Here is a 19161-nt window from a genome sequence, read left to right on the forward strand (position 1 = left end):
TCCGCATGAATTAGAGGAGACCTCTGAGGGTAGGGAGCACATGCTGGAAGAAAAGGAGAAACTACTTGGCTTAGTCAAATGATTGCAACCATTTGACTACACAGTCTATGGGACTTGACCACACGTTGAGAGTGTGTCACGGGGCCCATGTCCTGGGTACCCATTCTAAGGAACTGAAAGAATGGTGGCATACCCCTGACGGAGACGATCCTCTCCTCTTTCCACAGCCGGAGGACTCCTCGGATTGGTTCGTGTCGCCGAGCCCACACCAGGAACATTACACGCCCCCATCCAGACAGGGCCCCTTTAAATCAGGACTACAAGTCGAAGAGCACGCCCCCAGGTTGCGTGTCATCAGGCCCTATCCTATTGAAGAGGAAGGACAGGAGGAAGAGACGACAGACTACAGGAGCACGGAGCTACGGGTGAAGACACTCCGATGTGCCTGCTGACCGCGAGGGAGGAGTGTCCAGACCTCACAGAGAAGCCAGAGGCCAACGTCCCCACGCTTCACCCCGCCACGCTCCAGGAGGAGCGTGGCTCTCACAGGTGCATGCGCAGTTTGCGGGGTGGGCTGAGAGGTGGGAGAAGGTGGCAGGACCCCAGTCAGGAAAATCCCACATCACTGACAATGCAGACCGCCCTCCCCTCCCACGTGCACATCCCTAAAGAAGAGGAACCCCTTTTTGTTTTAAGTTCCTTCGTGAGCACTGAGTGTTTTCTCTCACTCCCTTTTCCCTCTGGTGGCGGTAACAAAGCAGGACATCTGACCAATACGCTCTTTTATGTTTTCTTTTCTCGAGTGAGTCTTCAAACCAAGGAATTCCTCAAGAAGTACCGAGAGCACACTGGTCTGATGACGAAAGGTGTGGACCTCTCTTGGCCGCCCTAATGCTACATTGGGAGCCAAGCACCATTCAGTACTCGGGAATCAATGTTTACCACTCAGCGGCTTTATCTTATGAAGGCCTTTCTGCCGGGCAGTACAGATCTTCGACACTTGGTGGCTTTTTGGATAACACTACTGCTCTCATTGAGTGACCGGGTAGCAGTTTCGAAAATGGTGGTATTGCAAGGACTTATTTGTTTGTGGCTCTCCCCATGGAACTTTCACAGCGATTTTTTGGGAACTAGATGGTATCCCACTGACGCTCTACTGGGGGCACCTTGCATTGCCGGGTGGCTCTTCAGAAGCAGCGCCTGCCAGTAATGGAGGGTGGTGAGGGTGCACCTGATTTTGAGCTGTATTACTTGGCTGCGCAGCTACAAGGGTGGCCCGCTGGAGGTCTGCACTATGAGATGGAGTACGCCGTCGTGAGTGGGGCCCACCGTTCAAAGAAGTGCTGTCTGCCGTCGTGATAAAGCCAGCGCCCACCTCTATGGCGCTAGGTAAAAATTTATTGATCAGGACAACAAGCTACGTTTTGGTTAGGGCGTTGCAGAGAACGTGCACTCCCACTGATGGCTGCCCAGTGCTGGGTAAGACCAGGAGGATAGAAGGAGCTTCGTGGGGGGCAAGATATGTTCCTTCTTGGACCTTCTTGGGAATCTATTTACTACATGGGGTTCTTACGCAAAAGATCTGTGACTGGTGGGGCTAAGGTGCCACGGAACCTCCAGAACACGAATGCTTACAGCACCACTTCCTTATCATAGGCCAGACAAGACTGGTCAAGCTGCTTTACAGGGCTCTACTAAAGGGGCGCAGTTCAACTTGATGCGTCTTCGAAGGTGCTGGAAGGAGGATCTGGGTGCACCACTATCAGACTCAGCTTGGAAGAAAACACTAAACCTTACTCCTAGATTGTCTAGGAACACTTGTGTCAAACCTATTCAGTTCTATTACTTGCGCCGGGCATATCTCACCCCCTTGTGAATACATGCCATGTTTACCAAAGTGATACAAAAGGGGATGATGGACGGAGCGTTTGAGCAAATCAAACACTCACCCCCAGTCAACTGATCTGGGTTTAATCCATCACCATTCTTTAGCCCACTCAGCCACCCCATTTCAGACATGGCTATATGCAAATCAGTCTGACCCTTTGCCTCATGGGAAAAGTCCAGCCCGAACTGCCAAGCCATGTCTTCCATGGACCGGAAACAAGCATCCTGGGACCGGTTTCAGATTCATAATCCTCATCAGCCAGGCTATCTTGAATCCAGTGGCCAAGTGAGCAAGGGACTCACGTCTGAGCATACCCTGCTTCCGGTCCAGGGAAGGCATGGCTGGGCAGTTCGAGCTGGACTGTTCCCATGAGGCACATGGTCAGACTAATTTGCATATAGCCATGTCTGAACTGGGGTGGCAGAGTGGGCTAAAGAACGGTGATGGATCAAACCCAGATCTTTTGGCTGGGTGTGAGTGTTTGATTGGTTCAGATGCTCCGTCCATCACCACCCCCTTTTGTACCATGTTTACCAAAGCGGCATAAACTGTTCTCGGTGCAGAGTGGACGTTGCAGACTTTTTCCATATGGTGTGGTACTGCCCGATATCACTTCAATAATGACCCACTGTACTCCGGGTTGTTCCCAGGGCTACAGATCGGGACTTCGAGTTCACCCCCCAAGTATGTCTTCTGGATCTACACTAGCATAGTGCGGTTCAGAAGGTAACAAATTGAGTTGCAGCTCTAGCATTAACTGTAGCCCACAAGCAACTAACAATAAGCTAGAAATTGGCCAGTGGGCCCGATATCTATAGGTGGAAACTGAAATTAATAGATTGGTTGGAATGCAAGAGAGAGATGATTAGGAAGGAGGAGGCCAGGGGAATACGAGTGCCAATATTACCAACTTGCGTTGTAGTATTATTGGCTTGCCCCAGAGTGGACCAGGGAGGGCGAATTTTAGAAGATGGCCTTCTCTCAGGGGCTGCTTCACCAGACGCAAGACCAGATCCTGATGGTGGGACACTAACCATGAGTGAGATAAAGTGTGTTTGGGAGACAGGCCCCTAGATTTTTAGAGGGTGTGCATACCGGGTAAGTGAAGACCGTCTCAAAACTATGGAAACGGGAATCCACTTCCAAATAGTACTGTTGTGATTGAAATTGCCCTGTGGGGCCCCCTACCCTGTAGCCCTACTGCAATAGTTGTATATCCATAATATGTTACACCTTTCGGCATTGGACCCCCTCGCTGAAATGTATAATTATGTTGTATAACTTTCTGTTTGAAAGCATCGCTCAACTGTGACATGCTGTGATAGGTTTGTTTTGATTAAAATTGTTAATAAAAAATTATTATAAAAATAATTAAATACTCTGAAGGCGTCACACTCTGTTGAACAAGATGCGGTGGACCTTTTGTTAACTTCAAAATAACCATGAATAGAACATGCCAGGGCCTAACATGGATTTACCTAAGTAGTGGCAAAGGAAGAGAAATTAGGGGAAAACAAGCCCTTGCCATCTATCATGAAGTCTGAGCCCTTCAGATGCTGCCATGGATGTCTCCTATAAGAATTACCAAAAGAGCCCCCTCGAGTTTAATGGAGGAGTGGATTCTGTAAGGGCTACTTGCAGGGTGGGAACCATTGGTGCTGGAACAGAACTGGGAAGTAGGCAAACGGCAGGCCACCCAAACCTGCGTGTTACCTGTAGCAACATCACTTGCCATCAATAGGGAAGGGAGATCAATGAGGACCATCCGATAGTTTAAGGACGAGTTTGGTCTTGGTAAAAGACACAGTTAGGGTTGGAGGAAGAGGGAAGCATAGCAAAAAAAGACGTGGGGGCCACATCCTTCTTTCAATCAACAAACTCGGATCATATTACCACCTTGATGGATCCTCAGGGTAGATGGCAGTGTCAGAGTGGAGATCAGCTGCAGGAGCCCAAGTGTTACACTACAGCAGATTCTCTGATGAATGACGGGTTACCATCAGGCAAAATCCCCGGCTATGGACTTGGAACAATGACGAGGTGATATTGTCATCTCCCGATGAAGCAGATGATAGGAAAAGTGAGTCTTGGTCTGGATAATGGAATGTGGCAGCTGCTTTTAAGGCTGATCGCCTACTGTCCTGGGCTTGTTGAGGAGATGGCATGGATGTAGTGATCACCACTTTAGTTGTCTCAGCTCTGTGGCATCGTCAGTGACATTTTAGTCTGCTGGCCCCTCCTCTATACAGCTCAGCTGTTTGAGAAGAGGTACCACGCCGCTCAGCCCTGGACTGCTCATGCTGCATCCCCAGCTACCTTTCAATCAGGGTTGATGAAGCACAACTACTCACCCGTGAGGGTCTCCAGGCCCTGGGAGGTGGGGGAGGCTCCTTAGAGTGCTAGGGTCATCCAAAGAGTCAGGGCTTGAGCTCCTTCTGAACAGGGACAATGTGGAAGATTGCCGGAGGTAGATGGGTAGAGTGTTCCAGGCTTTGGCTGCGAGGTATGAGAAGGACTTTCCTCCAGTTCTAGTCTTGTTGATACGAGGGATGGTGACCAGAGAGCTGGACTGATCGGAGGTGCTTTTTGAGTGTGTGGGAGGAGAGGCGACTGTTCAGGCATGAGGGTCCGGTGTTGTGAAGGGCCTTGTATGCGTGGGTGAGGAGTTTGAAGGTTATTCTTCTTTCGACTGGAAGCCAGTAGAGATCGTGCAGGTATTTGCTGATGAGACTGCGATGGGGGATGTTGAGGATCAGTCTGGCTGCGGGTTCTGGTGAGTCTGGAGTTTGTGAAGGAGTTTCTTATCGATTTCGGCATGGAGAGCGCTGCCGTAGTACATTCTGCTGCTGATGAGTGCATGTGTGACTCGTTTTCTTGATTCGGGTGGAATCCATCTGAAAGTCTTTCAGAGCATGCGGAGGGTGTTGAAACAGGTCGAGGATACGGTGTTGATCTAGCAGTTCATTGTGAGCGAAAAGTCTAGTATGATGCAGAGGTTTCGTGCAAGGTCTGTTGGGGTGGGGTGATTTCTAAGGGCCACCAGGAGTTATTCCATGCGGAGGGGGTGAAGCCAAAGATGAAGACTTCTGTGTTTTCCGAGTTGAGTTTCAGGCAGCTGTTCTTCATCCCGGTGGCAACTGCTTTCATCCCTTCTTGGAAGCTGTGTTTAAGGCTTATTGCCTGCTGTCGTGCGCTTGTTGAAGAGACGGCATGGATGAAGTTATCGCCGGTTTGGTTGTACTACCTCAGCAGCATTGTCAGTGACATTTTGGGATGCCGGCTTCTCCTCTATATAGTTTAGCTAGTTGAGAAGAGGTACCACACCTCTCAATCTAGTCAAAGGCAGCATTCGGTTTTATGAAGAAAAGGACGTTGCAGTCTGACATAACTTTTAGCTTTGCAGGGAAGAGGAGCAATCATTCGATACCAATGACTCTTAGCTTTCTCTTGACCCTTAGAAAGGAGGAATACTGGTGCTGGACAGTCAAAATGTAGACCGAAAAGAGCAGGATTTGAAGATTTTCAAATTTGATGCAGCAGCAAGACGCACCGCCCAAAGAGTTTCATCCATGTCTTTATACTGTAATAGCTGAGCTATGAGAGGGTGGAGAAAGACCCCCGGAGGAGGGGGCCTATCCAGGCTAAGATGGGCCCTCCTAATTGAGAAGAAAGGGGAGAGGTACTAGGAGGATGTGACCACTCTGATCCATTGTTCAAGGAACTCCAGTGGGGTTTTCCCCTCTGTGTCCTCCAGGAGACCGATTACCCTCAGATTATTTTGTCCGGAGCAGTCCTTGACATTTTCAGCTCTGCCCTCATATTTGGTCTGTTATGTCTAGAAGAACAAGTTACTTACTTTCTGTAATGCTTTTTCTGGTGAATACACGATCTACCTGTGAATTCCTCACTTACTGAATTACCCCTTTTGCCACAGAAACGTTTTCATGGCTCTCCCACGTCCACGAGGATGTCACAATGGAACAGCTCTGCTTGCGACTTAGCATAAAAAGACCTCGTCTGCATGCTGACGTCAGTTCGACCCATTTTTTCCGTGCCTTCGATGCGAACGGTTGAACCGACAACATTTCACAAGTATACACCGTATATGATTCAAATAAGAAAAGAAACGGGTAGTTCTAAAACATAGACATTTCCTAGTGACAAGCATCATATTACTTCGAATAACAATGAAATACAAGAATGTCATGCCCAAAAATCTTTTTGGAATAAGTAGGCAGGCAACGGGGAGACTGGTGGGTCAGTGAAGAATCCACAAGCAGAAAAAGCATTATCAAAGGTCAGTAAATTGTTCTTCTGATGGATACATCTGCCTGTGGATTCCTCACCTTTTGAATTGAATTCCCAAGCAGTCCTGATACCGGAGGAGGGTGCTTACTATACAAAAAATTCCTGCAGTACAGAACGTGCAGAGTGGACATCCCTCCTCACATCTGAGTCTTTGCAAAAGTGTGGAGGGAGGCCCAAGTTGCGGCCTTACAGATGTCGAAAACAGGGACACCTCTAGCCAAAGGCGAAGAAGACCTAGCTCTGGTGGAATGAGCTGGAATACCTTCAGGAGGTTAATCTCGGCCACGGCGTAGCATATCTTGATGCCGAGGATGATCCACCTGGACAGCATTCGCTTGTGGACAGCCTTGCCACTCATTTTCCCCAAGTAACCAATGAAGAGTTAATCATCCATCCTAAAGTCTTTAGACCTGTCCAGGTAGAAGCTGACCACCCTCTTAGGGTCCAGGCATGAGGGGGAGGATAGAAAGTGGGTACAGTGATAGATTGTCCTAGGTGGAAGGGAGTGACCACCTTAGGCAGGAAAGCAGCTCTGGTACTAAGAACCATCTTACCTGCATGAATAGTGGTAAAAGGAGGCTTAGAACCAAGAGCCTGTTGCTCACTAACACTTCTGGCAGAAGTCATCACAATCAGAAAAATTGTCAACGGACAACCATGCATTGGCTTAAAGGTAGACCCCATCAGGTAAGTAATCATCAAATTTAAACCCCACTGAGGCATGAAAAAATAGAGTGGGAGGAGGAAACCTGTGAGTGAGACCCTTAATGAACCTCATGACTATGGGAGACTTAAACAAAGAGGGTTGGTCTGGTAAGCAAAGAAAGGCTGACAAGGCAGACCAGTAGCCGTTAACAGTTGCTACAGCGAAACCCTGTCGAGCAAACTCAGAATATCCGATAAATGGGTCTGCAAAGTGGCAAATGAATTCTCTCCACACCACCTACCAGAATAAAGATTTAGTGGAGTGTTTCCTGGCCGATAATAACATTCACCACATCGGTGGGAGAGAAAAAAAAAACAGGATGCCCCGTTCAATCTCCAGGCATGAAGGTGCAGGCTCTGGAAGTGGGGGTGTATAACCTGCCTCTGAGACTGCGAGAGGAGGTCTGCCCTGAAAGGGAGATGGAGTGGAGGGTGCGATGAAAGGTGAAGAAGGTCTGTGTATCACACCCTTCTTGGCTAATACGGGGACGATCAATGTGACTTGGGCCTGGTCTTGGCGAACCTTTCTCAGAACCTGAGGAATCAAGGGTATGGGAGGGAACGCGTAAAGAAGCTGAGAACCCCTATCTAACTGAAACGCGTTCCCCACATTGGATACTGGAGACTGCAGAACGACAGGCAGTGTGCGTCCTTGGGAGCGGCAAATATGCCCAAATGATGAAACCCCCACATCCTGATAATGTGATCGACCATCTCAGGATGAAGACGCCACTCGTGTTCGGCCGAGTATTGTTGACAGACTGTCCGCACACACAATCAGCACCCTGGCCAGGTGATTTGCAATTATACAAATTGGATGATCCTGAGCCCAGGACCAGAGTCGCAGAGCCTCTCTGCAGAGACAATACGACCATACTCCTCCCTGTTTGTTTATTTACCACATCACAGTAGTGTTGTCAGTCAGGACTTGAACTGACTGACTGTGAAGGGAGGGATAAAAGGCCTTGAGAGCCAAACTAATCACCTGCAATTCTAGAAGATTGATGTAAAACAATATTTCCTATGGAGACCAAAGGCCCTTGACCTCCAGATCCCCAGATGTGCTCTGTACCCCAGAGTGGAGGCATCCGTTATCACTGTGGCCACCGGAGAAGGAAGTTGAAAAGGCTTCCCTTGAGACAGGTTGCCTGGAACACCCCACCATGACAGCTCTGCTGCAGTGTTTCCGGAGAATCTCACCACCTCCCTAAGATCTCCATTGTGTTGAAACCACTGCCTGTGGAGGCACCACTGGAGTGCCCTCATGTGCCAACGAGCATGGTTGACAAATCGTATGTAGGAAGCAAACAGACACAGACCCTTCAGGACTGGAACAGCCGTTCCATCTTGATACATAGTAATCATAGCATGGATGTCTAGAATCCTCTGAGGAGGCGGGAAAGCACAACTCACAGTAGTGCCCAGTACTGCCCCTAGGAACAGGTTGCACTGAGAGGGCACCAGATGATATTTGGGTATATTTATCGAAAAACCCAAGTCAAACAACAGCCCTGTTGTCACTTGCAAATGATGCAGCACCCTCTCTGGCGACTTTGCTTGAGCAGCCAGTCGTCCAGATAGGGAAAAACAGGAATCCCAACCTCCTGAGATGCGCCGCTACCACCGTCATTACCTTTGTGAAAACCTGTGGTGCGGATGTAAGACCGAACGGAAGGACCACAAATTGGTAATGTTGGGATCCCACTGTAAAACGGAGATTCTTCCAATGTGACTTCAGGATTGGAATGTGAAAATACGCATCCTTTAAATCGACCAACGCCTTCCAGTCTTCCTGCTGCAGCGCCAGAAGAACCTGAGCTAGGGTCAACATCTTGAATTTTACCTATTTGAGGTAAAAATTCAAGATCCTGAGGTTGAGGATCTGTCTCAATTGCCCATCCTTTTTGGGGATCAGAAAATACCGGGAGTAGCATCCCTGATCCCTTTCCTGCTCTGGAACCAACTCTATCGCACCTTTCTATAATAAAGATAGAACTTCCTGCTGCAGAAGCAACACATGGTCCTCCGAACACCAACCCTGACGAGGAGGGGAGGAAGGGGGAATCTCCCGGAAAGGGAGAATCCATTTTCTACAAGATCCAAAACTTAGAGATCTGATGTAACAGATTTCCAATTCTGTACAAAATGGGACACCGAACTTCCCACAGGTCCTACATGCTCTAAAATGGGGGATCTAGAGCTGCTTCCCTCCGGAATCAGTTTGGGGAACAGAAGAGAAGGAGGAGACTTGTTGGCGAGCTGAGCCTTGGAGGTGACCTCTACCTTTCCCTCTGTATGTTCCATACAGCGGTTTCACCTGCTGTTGTTGTTGCTGCTGCTGGGCACGAAATGGAGTAGTCTTCCCAAATCCCCGAAATCTTCGGTAACCAATGCCCCATGGTTGAGACTGCAGGCCTAGTGATCTAGCGGTGGCTCTACTGTCTTTAAAGCGCTGTAGCTCTGAGTCTGCCTTGGATCCGAAAAGTCTAGAGCCATCAAAAGGTAAATCCTGAAGTGTGGCCTGAATATCCGGAGATAAACCAGACCTTCTGAGCCATGCGTGTCTCCTAGTAGCCACTGAGGAACCCATCACTCTGGCCACAGAGTCAGCCGTGTCAAGCCAAGATTGAATAACCTGACGGGCGGCAGCTTGAGTGTCCGACAGCACCTCTGCAAAATGGCCCTGAACATCCTTTGGGAGTTTAGGGATCACTTCTTTAGCCAAATCCATCGACTTTAAAGCCAAAACTGGTTGATGAAAATACCTTTTTCGCAGATTGTTCCATCTTTTTTTGAATTCCTATTTCCAAGAGTGGACGGAAAAGAGCCAGAAGATTGCTTCGAAGAGCATGACCCTGAAATACCCAGCTCTCAGGAGAAGGGTGCGCAGTTAAAAAAGCTGGATCCCCAGGCGCAACTTTGTGCCGCCTTGCCACCGACCTGGACACAGCTGGGGCAGACATAGGCTTTTGCCATACTTCTAGAGTGGGCTCCATCAAAGTTTCATTAAATGGGAGCAAAGGCTCGATCACTCTATCACTGATGAAGGACAGTGCACAATCTCTGTCAAGATGTCTGATTTAATCTCCGCAGTGGGCAACTGCAAGTCCGGAAGATCAGCCGCTTTCCTGATGACTGAGTGGTAGAAAGAAACCTCCTGTGAAGGAAGACTCTTAGGAGAAGAAAGTTCCCACTCTGGTGACGTATCTAGCCCACTAGCTTCCTGAAGCCCTTCAAACTCATGCATGGGATCCACTATTTCCCCTTCCTTAGCCTCTTCCTGGTGCTCCTGGAACTCTTCCTCCTCCAGATGCCTCCCTTCTTGGCCTTATATTGGGTATCGGCGCCGGCGGCACCAGTGGCTTCGGATCTGGCATCAATGGAGACCCTTCAGGGACGGTCGGAGGTGCCGCACAAAGTCGAAACTGTGCTGGAGAATAATCCATCCTTCCCTCCTGGGATGGTATCGGCATGGATAACCTTGGCGTTGGAAGAGGCCAGTTCGGGGTCATTGGCAAAAATGGCATAAAAGGTGCATGGGCATAAGTAGGTAGTAAGACTATGTTGAATGACAGCAGTCCCACGGGACCAATAGGCGCTCCGGAAGGGTTAGCCGCTCTGGCAAACATGCCATAATCGCATTTAAGAAATGCAAAGGATTCATACCTGGAGCCGGAAAAGGTGGATATGGATCCAGTACTGCCTGCTCAGGAACAACTCGAGGTCGTAAGGCTGGGTCTGGATGCGGATCCGACACCGGGGGCGGAGTGGTTGGAGGCGAAGGCGACACTGGGTGGAGAGCCCCTCGGAGAATGAGCCTGAGTCACCTGAGGTGAAGGGAAAGGCGAGACTTCATCCTTCCTGCGACGCCGTAAGCCCGGAGACCCAGACTTCGGCGACGTATCCTTAGAAGACCGACGTCAGGAACCAAGATGATGCTTCTTCTTGTGCTTCCTCAACGACTTTGAGGTGTGCGGAGTTGGTGACTTTGATCTAGTTCTCCTCTGTCCCCTCTTCTGCTTCTTCGCCATGGCCATGAACAGTTTTGCTTCCCTCGCATTGAGGGACTTCGGATTCATACCCCAACTTTATGGGGGTCCATGACAGACATATAACGCCGCATTCACTACAAGGTTTAAACCCAGACTTCTTCTGAGCAGCCATAAAACTGCTACAATTACAGACGACTGTAACAATGTTAAACTACTAAGAAATGTAGAGTCCAGATAAACCGTTACATGTCGATGGGGCGGAAAAAAGGGAAGTGACGTCAGCATACCAATTAGGTATTCTTATGGCTTCGATGATGTCACTCGGAGTCGCGAGCGGAGCCATTCCATTGTGACGTCCTCATCGATGTGGGAGAGCTATGAAAAAGCTTCTGTGGCGCAAGGCTAATTCAAAAGGTGAGGAATCAACAGGCAGATACTGTACCCACCAGAACAAGCATTACCAAAGGTAAGTAACTTGTTCTTCTAGACATAACAAACAGACAGCTTTGAGTTCTGAGTGTGTAAAGCTGAACAGCTCCAGAATAGCTTCTAATTTACCCGGACCAGTGGCTGTGGTGGCTCTTTTGGGCAGTTTCTGAGACTTCTCAATTAGGAGAGCCTTTGATGGGGTTCGGTTGGGCCTTCCCATTGTGAGGGTGGGATGACAAGTCCATCACTAAGCGAAATAGAGGCCCACTACTGTAATGTAAGCCATCAAACAGGACGGAGAGTATGCGGACCCTGGTGGCTATGCACTGCGGACCTGCTTACACTCCTTTGCTGGACCCCGGTGGCAGGGGGTCGGGGTAGGAACCTGGGGATGCAGCATGAGCAGTCCAGGTCAAGATTCTCCTAGGAATGGCTGTTTGATCGAGTGGGGCAGATAAGGCAGAGCCTAAAACAGTGGGTTTACCAAGTTTCTTACAGGTAAAGTGTAGGCTGACTGAAGGGATGCATTGAGCTGTCGGAGGGCCGTTGATTGGTCTCACAAGAGACTGGGCTAGCTTACAGCTGCAAAGAAATCCACAGCTGCAAAGAAATCCATAGCTGCAGCGCAAGCAGCCGGGTGTGGCCCCATATGGTCACTTTTCCTTAATGAGGGTTTCCCAATCCATCGAAATTCCAAGTGGCTGTAAGTCGGTTGGGGGACGAGTCATTCCATCAGTCCCAATTAACTACTCTTGGGGAGCTCAGAGGAATGTATTACTGCCCAAGAGTATCCACTTGGTGTAGCTCTCTGGTGAGAGGGAAGAGGGAGGCTTCCTCATTGTGCCACCATTAGGGGAGACCAATCCTGGGTAAATCACAGTGAGGGGCATCTTTCCAGTGGTAACTCGTTTGATCTGGAAAGTCGGAACAGCCGCTCTTAACAACAGTAGAAAGGGGGTGGTTGCACGTCAAGAGGTACCCATAGAGATACCCTCCTCGTCCACCTCGGCTCACTTTCAGTAGTGTGGTTGGTTGCCAAAATAGGTGTCACCACAGCTGGGTGTATAGCACGTGGTGCCCACTCGTAGGCAGGAGGACATGGAGAGACCCAGTCTTCCTCCTGGAGGGGGTTCCGCCAAGATCAATGACAGGGGATCCTTACGCAGGCCCAGCAGTGGCTGTGCTCTTCATATAAAAGCTCCTTCAGCTGACCTCAAACTGCACCCCCAGCTGTGTTCAACGAGGCCCCTACTCACCGCATCCGGCAGCCGATCTAAGATGGCGGGTCTGGCTGAAGATGAGAGGGAAGGGGTCGACACACTCCTCCCCGCCAGGCGTCTGAGCCCCTGGAGAAGGCAAATAACGTGAGCCACAGACAACTCTGGTGTGAACGCTGTCCCGGAGGCCTGCCGAAATAGGACACAGCAGGGCATACCGCAGCATTTGCTGGCCCATCGAACAAGTTACTTATTACCTTCGGTAACGCATTATCTGGTAGAGACTATGTAGCTGCATATTCCTTACCCTTGAATTTCCCACAAATCAGGATGAAACTGGAAACATTTGCTCAAGCAATACCTCTTGCGCGGGCCATCCGGTGGCTCCATTCAACTTCACATGACGTCGTTGGCGTCGGTTATGATGTCGCAGTCACCAGGCGTGCGGATGTCAGTACTGTTAATTTTTTCTACGCCAGAAGCACAGAGCCATGAAGTAACTGACGCAATATGTGCAAACTAGAGCCCTAAAATAGGGAGTAACCCTAGTTCTAACAAAATCCTTCCGCAATGCGGGGAGGCACGGGTGGCCTGCAAGGAATCTGCAGCTAGATTGAGTCTCTACCAGATAATGCGTTCCTGAAGGTAAGTGCTCATCCGACAGAGACTTGTAGCTGCAGATTCCTTACCTTTGAATTAGATACCCAAGGAATACTCTCCCTGCAGTTGGATGCGGACCATTCCTCACACTAGGAAGTCCTGCAGGACCGAATGAGCAAAATACCCATCCCTGCAGACCTGACTGTCCAGGCAGTAGTGCTTGGCAAACGTGTGCAAAGATGCCCATGTTGCTGCAAGACAGATGTCCAGGACTGGGACACACCAAACCAAGGACGTAGTCGCAGCCTTCCCCCTTGTGGAATGGGCCCTTAATCTCTCAGGGGGCTGCTTCTTAGGCACGGCACAGCAGATCTTAATGCAGAGAACGGTCCAGCGAGAAATGGTCCTTTTCTGCACTGCCTGCCCTTTTCTTAGCTCCCACGTAGCCCCCAAACAGTTGGTTTTCCACCAAGAACTCTTGTGTGGTCATGGTAGAACGACAACACTCTATTTGAGTCCAGGTGGTGGAGACGCTCCTCTTCCTTAGAAGGATTTGGGGGAGCAAGGAAGGTGAGCAGGGTGACTGACTGACCCAGATGGAATGGGGTCACCACCTTAGGCAAGAATGAAGCAAAGGTGTGAAGCACCACTTTATCTGGAAAGGACATCATGTAGGGCGGCATACAAGTTAGCGCCTACAACTCACTCACCCTCAGGACAGATGTTATCCCCACCAGAAAGGCATTTTTTTCCACATAGAGCATTGCCCCGAAACAAAGAGAAATGTGAGTCTTAATGTTTTTCTTCTCAATTCTTTATTTAAAAAATCCAAATGATATTTCATTTCAAAACAGCAGCCAACGCGTTTCGTTCTACAGCAGCAAACAAGCCTGAGAACTTCTTCAGGGCTTATATGTAAATAAAGGGACTCATTACCAATTTGTCCCCTATCTGGTCGATTAGTTTAAAAGTACACTAAACTATAAGATGGTCTAGTTCATAGACAGTATCAAGTATAAAAATCTATTTGGCATCTTACAAAGAGATAAGTATAAGAACACACTTGAGAAGAGAAATGGGGGAATGGTACCTCTATTTCATAACCGTTATACCCAATAGGATACAATCCACCGTGATACGTAATCTAACACGCTTCGCGGCCCGCCTCCAATGCCCACAGTCAACCCACCAGAAAGGCTGTCTTGATTGTAAGCAGCCAGAGGGGACAGTTGTGTAAAGGCTCGAAGGAAGCACACGAGGACCAAATTAATGTCCCACTGCGGCATACCAAATGGTGTGGGCCAGCACCTTTAAAAATCAATTTACAATTGGAGATCTAAAAAGAGAGGGTTGGACTGGCAGTCGCAAAAAAACAGATAGAGCAGAAAGATAAAACCCTTGAGAGTACCAAACGCAGAGCAGAGCAAGGGTAAGAGCGAAACGAAGGACAGTAGATAGAGAAGCAGAAAGAGGGCCAATAGAACTTTCGGGACAGTACAATAACAATTTCTGCTAACAGCAGGCGTATACCGCTGTCTGGCCACCAAATTAACGCTGCATACTTCGGGAGGAAGGTCAAAACCCATCAACTGCCAACGCTCATTCTCCACGCATGGAGGCGAAGAGTTGATAGGTTCGGATGGAGGACCCTCCCATGCTGCTGCGACAGAAGATCTTCCAGATGGGGCAGCCGGATCGATGCTCATTTTCAGAAGCTCTGCAGTAAGGCAGTAGGGTGCAGACCAAACACAGAAATGTGACCAGAACTGTGCAAGGCCTACCCTCAGCCTTAACTTACAGTAAAGGGTTAATGGACTTTGACTGACCATTACCGCTGATGAACGCGCCATGAACAAGAACCATCATACACACCCATATTAAACATCACATTGCGATTGCTAAATCAGATTAACTACCAAGAATCTACTCAACTCTAAAAGTGGTTAGCATAAAATATCCTGAGTGAATGCCAGATCTCCTAACAGAAACTAAAGGCTTGTGAAAATAAGCTGTTGAGAAGACGCAGCATCATCACCTTAAGTATTGCTAGATGCAGGTTTTCAACTGCATGCTTTACTCAATGGGGCACCTTTTTTAGTTAATCAAAATTGGTGGTTTACCCCAAAAAAACCACATCATAAAGGAAAGACAGACAGAAAAACAAAGACAATGCTAAGGTAAAAAAGTGTAAGTGACTTGAGAAACCACACCCTGCGTAATACCAACAAAAAATAAAAACAGAGGATTAGCTTTATAATAAAAGGGTTCATTGATTGTACTTTGCTTTGGATTTTTCTTAAAACTAAAAGGTATGAATCTTAGATCAACTTCGTGCAATACATATAATTTATACAATTATTCATTAAAGTTCCTTTCTTAAAACAGAAATTTTTCGAATTGTTGTCTTGCCTCATTTCTTCATCAATAAGTCTGTCATGAACAGCTTCAGGAATCAAATTATCTTCTTTTTCTGCTGGAAGGCTAGATATGTCTGGAAAATTAACTCCAGCAGAAAGATTATGTGTAACAGGCAAAATTGCTTTAAAGGAATCAACAGCCTCTCCCTGTGACAAACTAGTAGCAGAATCGGTCTTTCCATCAGCCTCCGCTACACTCTGTGGAGAAAAAAAAACACAAGCATTCCTCAATTAGATCACCATAAAATGTTAGCAATCACGCCTATGCAGAAAATGAAGAGTAGAATAAGTTTCATATCATGCATGACAAAATGTCAATCACTTTCATTTTTTCAAGAATGTGTGTAAGAAATTTAAATTTTTCAAATGCTGGGTCAGTGTCTTTATTAATCTTCGATCTATTTTCTCCATATTCCAAATCTACTGTGGGATATTTTCCCACAGTCCCTGTCATTTAGTTCTCTGCTTTAGAAGTTATAGCTTGTTCCATATTTGTAGTTTTCCTCATATTCCAGGTCCAATACAATCCCGTTTCCACACTGTAGCTCTCCTTCCTGTTTCTCATTGCTGTGCTCACCTTTACTGCAGCCCTTTAGCTAATGAGTCTACCAATGTTCTGTTTAAATTCACTCCAGGGCTCGGTCTTATAGATATCACGGGCACCAATTTGCTTTGGACCTAGTCTCACTTGCTTTGAAACCTTCCCAGCTGGCAAAGCTTCTTAGTTTTCTATTCTCCTCGTTGATTTCGCCCTTTGACATGCCCATTGATTTCGCCCTTTGACATGCCCAATGTGCTTAGTTTTCAACATCCATTTTTTTTACTGAACAAAATTTCATTGATTTTATTTTGCTAATAACTGACAAACTAAGAACACAGCTCACATAATAACCTGTCTCAATACAATTGTCCCTTCCCTGTACATAATACTCGTAGCATGCGATAATGTGTGCACCATTTCCGCAATATCTTTTAATGCTTGTGGGGGAGGTCCCTTGCAAAGTAAATGTTTCTTTAAATTTGGCACTGCGGTCCATAGCCCCAAGCCAGTAATCAAAGGGTGACACTAAAATAAACAAAAAAGTGATAGTTGGAATGCTTGAGTTAATCTCAGCCAGTAGCAATCTCTCAGGGCCCCATCCCAATCCATTCTTATTTTATACTCCGGGTCATCTCAGTTTGTACCAAGCTACATGCAAGTCAGTCTTGAACCTGCTCCAATCAGAACAGTCCAGCCCGAATGGACAAGCCAGCTACTCCTTGAACTGGAATACAAGCAACCCAGGATTGGTTTCGCACTAGTTATAGGGTCATCAGCCGGGTACAGCTTAGTTCCAGTGACATAGTGTGCAGGGAACCCATATCTGGACATACCCTTCCCACCTAGGGCGACTAAAGTACACAACAAAGTGAAGGATTGAATGCTTGATTTAATCTCAGCCACTGGTAATTACTATGGCCGTATTCCAATCTGTTTTTTTTCACACCATGTCACCTCAGTCCAAACTGAGGTGGCAAGGTGGGCGAAAAACAATGGATTGGGATGTGGCCCGAGTGATTGCCACAGGCTGAGATAAATTCAAGCATTCCATCCATCACCCTGTTAGTTATCAAAGTGAGGTGCGGAGTACGATGTTCCATATCTTGCAATATGTTCTTTAGCCAAGACAGTTCCACAGTTCCCACCGGACCCAGACTCCCCGTTAACTGCCCATAACACACACACACACACACACACACACACACACACACACACAAACAAACAAACAAACAAACAAACAAACACACAAACACACAAACACACAAACACACAAACACACACACTCAACCCCCCCCCAACTAACAAACACACTGGTCCTGTATTGAGATAGCACCTGCTACCACCAGATAAAGTGAAAGAAGTCTTCCTCCATACTACAGTGAAAACATTTGGGGGACCCGATATGACCAAAGCGCCACAGCCTCTATGGGGTGAAGTAGACGAAGTATAAAAATTTAAGTCAAATCAGACGGAATGAACAAGTTACTTACTTTGGCCACTGGATTCAAGATAGCCTGGCTGATGAGGATTACGAATCCGAAACCGGTCCTCGGAAGCTTGTTTCCGGTCCAGGGAAGGCATGGCTTGGCAGTTCAGGCTGGACTGTTCCCATGAGGCACAGGGTCAGACTGATTTGCATATAGCCATGTCTGAACTGGGGTGGCAGAGTGGGCTAAAGAACGGTGATGGATCAAACCCAGATCTTTTGACTGGGTGTGAGTGTTTGATTGGTTCAGATGCTCCGTCCATCACCACCCCCTTTTGTACCGCTTTGGCCGCCATAAGTGTGGCAGGGTATGCTCAGTCGTGAGTACCTTGCTCACTTTGCCACTGGATTCAAGCAAGCCGGGCTGAAGACGGCTGGAATGCCAGAAACCGGTCCTCGGAAGCTTGTTTCCGGTCCAGGGAAGGCATGGCTTGGCAGTTCGGGCCGGACTGTTCCCATGAGGCACAGGGTCAGACTGATTTGCATATAGCCATGTCTGAACTGGGGTGGCAGAGTGGGCTAAAGAACAGTGATGGATCAAAGCCAGATCTTTTGACTGGGTGTGAGTGTTTGATTGGTTCAGATGCTCCGTCCATCACCATCCCCTTATGTACCACTCTGAGATAAGCTTGTCTGCTCGTGCCAAGCTACCAAGGGGGTGAGCAGGGGTTATTAAGGAGTGTAATCCCCTTATCCTGACTTAGAAGTAAGGGTCCATATTTGGACAAAGGTGATAACCATTGCCAACTAGAGACCCCCAGATCTAACAGCTACCATTCAGTAACCCAACCCAGGCTTCCCATGTCAGATGTACCACCAGGGAAATGCCCTGGCGTTTCAGCCATAACCACAGGCCCAGAGCTTCTTAAATGGTCCATGACACCACCCCACCCTGTTTGTTGCAGTACACATGGCAGTGGTGTTATCTGTGAACACTTTTAACAGCCTTCCCATTATCAAAGGAAGAAAGGCTTTCAATGCCAACCGGATCACCAGGAGCTTCAATAGGTGGATGTGAAGCCCAGTCTACACCGGAGAATAGCGTCCTCTAATCTCCACCTCTCACAGATGGCCATCCCAGCCCAGGAGTGACGCATCTGTCACTATAGTCAGCTCTGGATGAGGAAGGTAAAGGGTCTGCCGCTGACCCAATTGATGTTCATCAGCCGCCACTGCAGCTCTTTTGCAGTTTGACTGCCAGAACGAGCCAACCGTTAACAGCCATTTGTCAAGGTTGGGGAAGACTTAACCCCCTGACTAGTGCAGATATGCTGCAATCACCGTCATCACCTTAGGAAACACCTAAGGGGCGCTAGTGAGGCCAAAGGGGAGCACGGCAAACTTAAAGTGCTCTTGGCCCACTGAGAATTGAAGGCCAGTGGGCAGGCAAGTTGGGGATGTGGAAGTATGCATAGTGCAAGCCCAATGCTACCATCCAGCCTCCAGGATCCAAGGCTTACAGGTCCTAAACTAGGGTGAACTTCCCATTTTTCAGGAAGTAGTTGAGAAGGCGCAGGTCTAGGATAGGAAAGAGGCTGCCGACCTTTTTGGGCACCAGCAAGCAGCGGAAACTGCAAC

General features: G+C 48.1%; 1 protein-coding gene across 3 annotated transcripts in view; it reads right to left on the reverse strand.

The window, feature by feature from the left end:
* BDP1 (BDP1 general transcription factor IIIB subunit) overlaps nt 1-19161 on the reverse strand; it is a 1449812-nt gene that overhangs the window by 519200 nt on the left and 911451 nt on the right. For all 3 annotated transcript variants that reach the window (XM_078675286.1, XM_078675285.1, XM_078675287.1), the window contains one exon: nt 15549-15754. In XM_078675286.1, coding sequence (XP_078531412.1) covers nt 15549-15754 — 206 coding nt within the window. The remainder of the gene's footprint in view (nt 1-15548; nt 15755-19161) is intronic.

The sequence above is a fragment of the Lissotriton helveticus genome, chromosome 2_1 (assembly GCF_964261635.1).
Source record: "Lissotriton helveticus chromosome 2_1, aLisHel1.1, whole genome shotgun sequence".
NCBI classification, from domain to species: Eukaryota; Metazoa; Chordata; class Amphibia; order Caudata; family Salamandridae; genus Lissotriton; species Lissotriton helveticus.